Here is a 10,103-nt window from a genome sequence, read left to right as displayed (position 1 = left end):
TCTTGACTCTGCCACTGCCCATTTCCCTCAAGCTAAAATCCTTGGAAAATTTAGCTTTAACTAATAGCTGAGTTGGAAAATTAGTAAGTAGCTAAACAGTCATCACATGATGCCTTAGAATAAGCAATGCCACATCCCACAGGTCCCATAAATAGGTAGCCTAACCCAACTAGTGATCCCAAGAACAGTAGTTGTGTAATCATCTGACTGAAAGTGAGGTGCCACAGCCCACTGGTCCCATATATCCTTTCATGCTTTCATACATTGTTCCCTTTAATTTATAGAACCTCAGCACAAACACTGTGACTTTAATATACATGTTGACGAAAATTACCCTTAAGGTGATCGGCATCCATCCATCATAGGCAATCTGATTCAACTACGACGACGGACTCAATCCTAACAAAAAATATTTTTGTGTTTTTGTACGGTTCAAAGGGACTATCCTTGGTCAAAGAACCGAAAACAAACTCCAAGGTACCCAAAAGAAAAGAAACAAAACAAACTACTATGTACATAGGTGCCTAACTTACACACCATCCCACACTTAAAACATAGCATTGTCCCCAGTGCTGTAAAACATATATTCTTGGCACTGCAAGCATTACTAATACACTCCTATTGAGCATTATTTTTATACACTCTACCAAATGACCCCTTAAAGACTTAATTAATGGTCATATATGATTTATAATATGTCAACTACAAATGTTATATAACATAAATAATATTAAATAATCAAAAAGTGAAACATAGAGGATGAATATTAGTTATCCAAATTTAGAGAAGTACTATTCACCTCTCTCTAAATAGAGAATAAATGATTTTTTTTTGAAGTGTGGTTCAATACTCTATTCTCTATTTTACTCTCTAAATATAACGTATAGAGAGTAAAATAGAGATAGGTTAGAGATGGTCCTATAACAGGCATGCAACTAATAAACGAGAAAAATAACAATAATGCAACAATTGAGATTCAAATTTCAAAGATCTTAGATTTTTACTCAAACTATAAGTTATTTTCTCATAAAGTTACTCAACTATGAGTTATTTTAACATAAAGTCATTCAAATTTGATTTTCAACTCAAAAGTCACTCAACCTATTTTGATTAATTTTTTTAATACAATTTGTTGACATGAAATTTTTATTTAAAACTATAACTTTTAAAATTTAAAAACTATCATTTAAATTGTTTAATGACCCAACCTGCTAAAAATATAATAATGACATTCTTTTATATATATAGAGAGAGAGATATTTCATATTTTTTTTCCAAAGTTAACGGGTCCGATGACCCCTTTCCTTTAATTCCACGTGGGTCTGCATCCGCATATATATATATATATATATATATATTACAGAAAACAGAGAAACAAATGCATCATGGCACTACTACACATGTGCTTTAGGTTCCCGTTTAGTCGTGATTGAAAGTTGAAATGTTAAGAATGAACCCCAGCCCAACAAGGATACCAACAAGAATACCACACAAATATATAATGGGCCAAGTAGCCCAATAAAACTAGTATAAATTATTGGAACCACATATTATAAGAACTAAATAACATCTTGTCCCTTCTAGTTTTCTATTTACCAAAAATCCCTTAAAAATGATGTTTGCGGGATACATAACGTTGTGCACGGGATACTTTAGGTTTGATACATTCCACATAGTGGGATACATAGCGTTGTGCACGGGATACATGCGGGATACATAGCGTTTGATACATTTCACATAGCGGGATACATAGCGTTGTGCACGGGATATATGCGGGATACATAGGTAAATAAGGGATTTTTGAAAATTTTGAAATAAGTAGGGATAAATGGACATTAAGGTAAGTAAAGGAGTGTAGTTAAGTAATTTGTCCATAAAACTAATAAGGCCAGGCCTTCACAAAAGATAATTTGGGATCCGGGTATAGTTTGTTGTCGTTAAATAGAACAGGGTATCACTATCAAGGGGATCGTGAATTATGTGCAAAGGTATTTTTGTATTTCTCATCCCTAATTCTAGAGTCTAAGTTTCTCATCTCCATTCTTATCTATATCCTTAGTTATTTGATATTTCAATATTTCCATTGTAGTTTTTTTTTTAATTTCCATTGTAATTCAATGATAAGTAGGGAAAATAATGGAAAATGAAAAAAATGCCAACATATTTATGGAAAACAATTATAGTTTTAAAAAATTATATAAAACCTGGTTTAATGTTATTTTTATAGCAAACTCTCTCCCTGTCTCCCTCTCTCTCGCCCTCTCAATCCTTTTCCCTCCTGCCAATAAGAAGAAATCTATTCAAATGTATTATGTATCAATTGTATTGAATCGAATATATGTGAGAGTTTTATATTTATATCAATTGTATTAAAAAATTGTATTGGTATTTTTTGTATCAATTGTATTTGTTTTCATACGAATACAATATTCACTCATCATCTTTGTCAAATGTATTATGTATCAATTGTATCCAATCAAAGAGAGGATAAATACAATTGTATTCGTTGTATTTCGAATACAATTAATACACAATACAAAAATGTTATGCATTAAAAAAATACAGAAGACAATGCAAAATAAATACAAATACAACCTTATCTTCTTCATCTCTCAATCTCGCTTGCCTCTCTCCTCCCTATCTTGATCTCGCTCACCTCTCTCCTCCTAATATGTATTCATTTTGATGCAAAACAGTCTGTATTTATATTTTCTCCAAAGTTTGCTAAAAATACAAAAATACAAATGCGTAGCAAACCAAAATATAGTTACAAATTGTAATTAGTGAAACTATAGCTATGTAGTCCTATTTAAGGCCTGATATTTGTTGTTTTTTTGAAAGTTCCCATTTAAGTATTGCAATTAGGATCTAAAAATGATAATAGTGCTCCCATTATCTTATTACTAATATAGTAAGGAATTCAGTTTGTTACACACAAGCAAACTTTTACATATCAAAACTATTCCCAAGTATATCAAATACATACCACTTTAGTTTAGACCACTTTTTTCAAGCATATCACACATCAATGGTGTTATGACTTATTGTACTTAGAGTAGCAATATATGACAATAATAATAACACAATGCAGAATACTTGCCACTTCTCTACTTTCAAAGCTTGTTTTTGTACCAGTAAACACCTTTATTGAGGGATCCTTCATCTTTCTCCACATAGATGCACTCCTTTGTATCCCTCCATAATGCCTTAAAAATTGGGGTATCATCGAGTTGGTAGTATTCTCCCAGCAATGGCTTGATAGCTTTGGTTGCCTCCATTGCATGATAATGTGATATGTTTGGGAATATATGATGCAAAACATGAGTATCAGTAACATTGTGGAAAACCTTATTTAGCACACCATAATCTCTATCAACCGTAGCTAGAGCTCCTTTTAGGTAATGCCACTCAGATGAATCATGATGTGGCAATGAAGAGTGAGTGTGGTGCAACAGAGTGATTAACACTATAAACCCATTCACAATAAGGAGAGGCACCCAATAGATGCATACAAGCCAAGCTAGCCCTTTTGTCAAAGCAACATGATAAGACACATAAATAGTTCCAATCACACTTACATCTGAAATGTAGATTTGTAGTCTCTCACGATCACTATATATTGGGCTATATGGATCATAGTGACATGCAAAACGATAATAGTTTCTGCCAGAGACATTAAAGAGCAAGTACAAAGGCCAGCCAAAAGTGAGGGTGAAGGCAAGTACGAGTACTCGTCCTAGTGGATTATTCAAGTATTTGTAGTACCATCTTAGTTTGGATTTAAGCCTTGGTATGTAGACTTCGTCGTTCTCAAGGGAACCAGTGTTGGAATGGTGACGACGATGACTATGTTTCCATGAGAAGTATGGGGTTAAAAGTGCAGAGTGGAGGATAAGGCCAACAGTGTCATCTACCCATTGGTATTCACTGAAGCCTTGGTGGCCACATTCATGGCCAATGACCCATATTCCAGTGCAAACACAACCTTGAACGATCCAGTAAGCAGGCCATGCTAGGTAACTATAGGGGGGTGGAAGGAGGTGGAAGTAAGTGGTGGCAATATAGTAAAAAAAGGAGATAAGTATGAGATCTTGAACAAGATAGGAGAATGAGCGAATGAGAGATCGTTGAAAACAGTGAGGAGGGATGGCCTTCTTAATGTCACCAACTGTAAAAGGGGGCTTTGAACATGGCACTCTTTGGAGAGGATTTTTCTTTTGCTCAATTATAGTTGTTGGACCAGACATGTTGCCACCAGCTCCAACTTTTGTTCTCCTGCCACGTCAATCTTGAAACTGCACAAATTAAGTTTGCTTCAAATCCTGGCTTCTATATTGTAGTTATGATAAACTATAGTCATTTAAGTAAATATGAAATTGTTAATAGATAACAAATCATGAGCCACTGGAATAATGCCTAAATTTTTCTTTAGGAAAAAAGACACAAATGCTTAAAGCAGCCATATGATATGATGCGGTTAAAGTAGAATCTTCGTCAATGATCTCTGGACATAGAGTTGTTATCTCCTGTATTCAGATTAGCAAACCAGAAATAATTTCCTATTCACACCTTTAAAACCCAACAGAGTTACCAAAGCAACACTGTCAAACATTTGGCAAGAGTGTGATAAGACCATAGACAATTATAAAATGTAATAATAAAACATACAATAGTACAATATAATTTCTTCTAGATCTTGTTGTTATACCAATAAACACCTTTGTTGAGAGATTCTTCTTCTTTTTCCACATAGATGCACTCCTTTAAATCCCTCCACATTGCCTGATAAATTGGGGTACCATCAAATTGATAATATTCTCCTAGTAATGGCTTGACAACTTTGGTTGCCTCCATTGCATGGTAATGTGGCATGGTTGAGAATAGGTGATGCACAACATGCGTATCTGTAATATTGTGGAAGACCTTAGTTAGAACACCATAGTCTCTGTCTACGGTAGCTAATGCTCCTCTTAGCCAATCCCACTCGGATTTATCATAATGTGGCAATGAGGGATGTGTATGGTGCAGAAAGGTGATTAACACTATGAAGCCATTCACAATTAGGAGGGGTACCCCATAGATGCATACAATCCAAGCTAGTCCTTGTGCTAAAGCAACGCGATACAACACGTAAGCAGTTGCAATCACACCTGCATCCGATATGTAAATTTGTAGCCTCTCATGGTCATTATAAATCGGGCTATATGGATCATAATGACTTGCAAAGCGATCATAAGGTCTGCCAGCGATATTAATGGCAAAGTACAAAGGCAAGCCAGCAATAAGGGTGAAGGCAAGTATGAATAATCGTCCCAGTGAATTGTTTGTGTATAATTTGGTGTACCACCTTAATTGGGATTTAAGCTTGGGCACATGGTTTTCATCATACTCAAGTGAATTAGTATTGGAATGGTGACGCCGATGACTATATTTCCATGAGAAGTATGGTGTTAAAAGTGCAGAGTGGAGAATAAAACCAACAGTGTCATTTATCCATGGGTAATCACTAAACGCGTGGTGGCCACATTCATGGGCAATGACCCATATTCCAGTGCAAACACAACCTTGAACGATCCAGTAAATAGGCCATGCTAGGTAATAATAATAATACGGGGATGGAAGGACGTGGAAGTAAGTAATGGCAATATAATAGAAGATGCAGACAAATATAAGATCACGAGCTAGATAAGATAATGAGCGAAGAAGAGATCGCTGAAAGCAGTGAGGAGGGATGGCCTTCTTAATATCACCAATCGTAAAAGGGGGCTTTGAACATTTCACTCTTTGGAGATGATTTTTCTTTTGTTCAGTTTTTGTTGTTGTATTAGACATATTGTCACCGCCTCCCATTTTCCTTCTTGAGTATATCCTCAACCTGCAACAGTTTATGTTTACCATTCAGAATTTTCTGTTCTATTTTTCAGAGCATTAGAGTCTTAAGTTTTAGTCCATTCTTTCAACAATTGGGATTTATTAACAAAAACAGAAACATTTCCATAATTAACACACAAAATAAAACGCCAACATTAGTAAATAACACAAGAACGAGCCTATCCAAAAAGAAATAATACCTCAAAATTCAGTAGACTGACTCTGCCTGCACGTTTCAGCTCCCACTTCCTCTGTTATTTATAGACTAGTAAAAGAGAGCTCGGGTTCAGGCTCAGGCTCAGGCTAAGGTGCAACATAGATAAACAATACTCCCTTCATTCCATTTTATGTGAGGTAGTTTGACTCGGTATGAAGTTTAAGAAAGATAGGCAGACTTTTAAAACTTGTGGTCCAAAATGAATGAATTTGTGTGACTGTAAATTGTTAAATTAATATTTTATAGTTAAATTATTACTTAATATAGAAATGTGTCATTCTTTTTTAGATTGACTAAAAAACAAGTCACATAAATTGTGACAGAAGAAGTAATTTCCAAGGTACTATATTCCTGAAAAATATAGTTGATCATGTAATTATTAACAAAAACAGAAACATTTCCATAATTAACACACAAAATAAAACGCCAACATTAGTAAATAACACAAGAATGAGGCTATATATCCAAAAAGAAATAATACCTCAAAATTCAGTAGACTGACTCTGTCTGCACGTTTCAGTAGACTGACTCAAAATTCAGTAGAGAGCTCTGTTCAGGCGCAACATAGATAAACAATACTCCATTCGTTCCATTTTATGTGAGGTAGTTTGACTCGGTACAAAATTTAAGAAAGAAAGGAAAACTTTTAAAACTTGTGGTCCAAAATGAATAATATAAATTTGTGTGACTGTAAATTGTTAAATTAATATTTTATAGTTAAATTATTACTTAATATAGAAATGTGTCATTCTTTTTTAGATTGACTAAAAAACAAGTCATATAAATTGTGACAGAAGAAGTAATTTCCAAGGTACTATATTCCTGAAAAATATAGTTGATCATGTAATTATTTTAATTTCTTCGTCACATAATTAAGCAATTTTCGAAACACTTTAAATAAAATACTCATGTTCACTTATACATTTTAACCCTGAAATAGGGAATTGTGTTTATAAGAAATGTAATTACGATTGTTTCTTTAATTGTTTTTTGTATGATATATTTTCTTGGGTTAAAATTATTAAAATACACCCCTATTTCAGACAAAATTCACCAATAATTTTTTTGAAAAAATGATCTATTTTATTATAATTCCGATGGATTCGTCCGAAAATATGTATTTTTTATTTTATATAATCCTACTTTAAATGAATTTATTGACAGATCCGTGGGAAAATAATTACTTGTTATTTGCCGCCAAGATTTCAATAATTGTTCTGTCAGAAATGTTAGTGCAACGTGAGTTGAACCACGAAGAATTATTTCATGTATTGGCCGGTATGGCTAGATAGTATTCCAGTTGTCCCAATTTATGTGGCATATTTCGTTTTTCGAGAGCCAATAATTTAAATTTGACCCAGAATTCGTTCATGAAATCTTCAATTTTAAAAAAATGAAATTTATATATTTATAAATAACGTAAAAAGTAGTATAAATCACAATAATTAATAAATTCAAAATATTTAAAAGATATATGAAAAAATTATAGTCAAAGAGAAAGTTATTTAAATCTCGAAATTCGAAATGTGTCACATAAATTGAAACAAAAAGAGTACTAATTAGTAATGTATATAAACCTTGTTAAAGATCTAATGAATAATGTTTGTCTTATAGATAATTGTTGGAAAATATATACTAACAACATATATTATAGTATATACTATAACAAGGAGCTTGTTATAACTTATAAGAAGAGCAATGAGATGAAAGCTTGATAATTTGAACGAGGAACATAGAATTGAATGCTTGAAACGCTTTCCTAAAAATTAATATTTGCTTCCTCTTTTCTGCGAGATTGTTATGAGATTGTACGCAAATAATTTTAGTGAATATTACAAGCTTATGAATTTCTGCACTAAGCAAATAATGAAGAAATCCTATTGAAAAACAAAAATTTGAACTTGATCTTTATCTTTTTGGAGAAGTAAACAATTCTTTGGAGAATGCTGTAAAGAAAAATACTCTGTAAAAGTTATATAATAATCTGCAGAAATTGGACTTGGCCTCATTTGTTTTCATTAAGATTAATACCTCTGAATCTGAATATTAAGATTTGCATTAAGAGCTAGGTGTCTAGATTTGAATATACATCTGAACACTGAATGATTATTAGTGATAACCAAAGAATGGAAGGACATACCCTTTCTTTTAAAATACTTATTATTAATTTAATTTAAACAAACTTCTAATAATAACCCTCTCCTCTTGCCTCTAACACTAAGAGGACTAATATATATATATATATATATATATATATATATATATATAAAGGAGGAACATAGACAAGGTGATGTGGCACCTCTCTATGACCTCCATTCATATTTATTTATTTTTCTCCTTTTTTGACTATTTTTCTTCATTTAATTATTTTTTTGTTTTAATATCTTATAAACTCTTTATATTCAAGTACTCAACTTTTCACCTCCCACTATAATATATCTTATTTATTAGATATAATGTGCATATATTCATAACTCTCATAATTTTCAACTTTTCATATTCATAACCTTTAAATATTAAATATGAAACCTTATGGTATTCCTCCATTATTTTCTATATAAATTCATATTTTTTTGTTTCATGATATTCTATCCAAAGTTACCCTTCATTTTTACCATAGTATTATATTCATGATTTTATTTGGCTTGAAAAAGAAGAAGGCTCTTGAATAGTGATAGGCTTGTGAAGTGGATATTGACAAAAGCTTAGATAATTATGTATTGATTTCTTTTCCCTTCTATTTTTTAATGATATGTGTATTGTACTATTTCTTTTTTTTTTCTCTCTTTTTATTCTTATATATCTCTATGATGTCTCTTAAATTTAATTTTTATATGAAGAAAGCTTTTGAATAGTGATAGATTTGTGAAGTGAATATCAACAAGAGTGATGCCTCTCTACCTTTGTTTGACTTGAAAAAGAAGAAGAAAGCTTTGAATATTGATAGGTTTGTGAAGTGGATATGACAAGATCTTAGACAATTATGTGTTAATTTTGTTTTTCCTTCTACTTTTAATTTTAATGACTAAAGTCACTATGATATGTGTATTGTATTATCTTTTCTTTCTTTCATTCTTTCTTTCTTGTGTAATTTATGATGCCTCTTAAGTATATTTTGTATACGAACTTAAAATTTAATTCGAAGCACGAGTAATTGAGTTTTAAAAGTATGAGAGTTATTTGTTGTATAATTTCTATTTATATAATTTAGTCTCTTATTTTTCCTCATAAAAATGTCAATAAAAAAGTAATAAAATAAAAGATATAATAATATTATAACCAAACAACACGAAATAACCTTTTAATATATATATATATATATATATATATATATATATATAAATTAAATTACACTTATTAATATAAATATATGGACACCGTTTAAATAAGAACAAAAGGCTGAAAGGCTTATGCTACTCTTATTTTCTTGGAAATAAATATTAACTTTTGTTCTTCAATTGACAAATTTTCTAACATTTTGTTGTAATAAATCTATAAATAGGTATATGATTCTTTTACTCATATTTAATTTTCTATACAATTTTATATTGAAATACTGGTATTATAATATTTTTATTATATATAATTATGAAATTACAACTTTTACTATAACATATTTATGAGTCTCAAGTATGAGGAGGAGATTAGTTTTTATTTTTTGAGTAATAAACATCAATACTTAGCATATAAATCAATAACAAATTTGTTTCATTTCTTCAATTGTTAAAAGTAATTATTAGCAAACTTCATTCAATGGAGTTGAATCACTACTACTTTGTAGTTTGTATACAATTCTTTTACTTTCTTTGATTTTATATGTATTTTTTTACTTCTACAACATATATGGAGAAAAAAGAACAAAACAATAGTAGATGCATTAGTGAAGAATAAACGATAGGAAAATAGTATATGACCAGAAAAAAAAATGTAACTCAATGGTTGTTTTAGTTTCTTTTTAATTTTCATTTCATTATTTATTTTATTTAATAAAAATCATAGAAAATATTTTTTAACT

General features: G+C 31.1%; 2 protein-coding genes across 2 annotated transcripts; both read right to left on the bottom strand.

Moving 5' to 3' along the window:
• Positions 1-3,113: 3,113 nt before the first annotated feature.
• Positions 3,114-4,612, bottom strand: LOC125830351 (delta(12)-fatty-acid desaturase FAD2-like). Its single transcript, XM_049509540.1, has 3 exons — positions 4,592-4,612; positions 4,417-4,526; positions 3,114-4,275 (listed from the first exon to the last, which is right to left on the bottom strand). Exons 1-3 carry the CDS (start codon positions 4,610-4,612, stop codon positions 3,114-3,116), a joined length of 1,293 nt encoding a protein of 430 aa, XP_049365497.1.
• Positions 4,613-4,689: 77 nt separating this feature from the next.
• On the bottom strand, positions 4,690-5,850 carry LOC125830417 (delta(12)-fatty-acid desaturase FAD2-like). Its single transcript, XM_049509609.1, has one exon. It carries the CDS (start codon positions 5,848-5,850, stop codon positions 4,690-4,692), a length of 1,161 nt encoding a protein of 386 aa, XP_049365566.1.
• Positions 5,851-10,103: the final 4,253 nt, after the last annotated feature.

This window comes from Solanum verrucosum, unplaced genomic scaffold (assembly GCF_900185275.1).
Source record: "Solanum verrucosum unplaced genomic scaffold, falcon-dt-bn FXZP01000228.1, whole genome shotgun sequence".
In the NCBI taxonomy this organism is placed as follows: Eukaryota; Viridiplantae; Streptophyta; class Magnoliopsida; order Solanales; family Solanaceae; genus Solanum; species Solanum verrucosum.
The sequence above is the reverse complement of the archived record's forward strand: the minus strand, read 5'-3'. Positions and strand labels throughout refer to the sequence as shown.

What these genes read in the sequence shown, in the direction of transcription:
- LOC125830351 (XM_049509540.1), bottom strand. Translation starts at nt 4,612, where the DNA reads ATGTTTGACAGTGTTGCTTTG. An exon ending in TGTTTGACAGTGTTGCTTTG is followed by an intron (nt 4,527 to 4,591) that starts GTAACTCTGTTG and finishes ATCTGAATACAG; the next exon opens with GAGATAACAACTCTATGTCC. An exon ending in TTTCCTAAAGAAAAATTTAG is followed by an intron (nt 4,276 to 4,416) that starts GCATTATTCCAG and finishes TTGACGTGGCAG; the next exon opens with GAGAACAAAAGTTGGAGCTG.
- LOC125830417 (XM_049509609.1), bottom strand. Translation starts at nt 5,850, where the DNA reads ATGGGAGGCGGTGACAATATGTCTAATACAACAACAAAAACTGAACAA.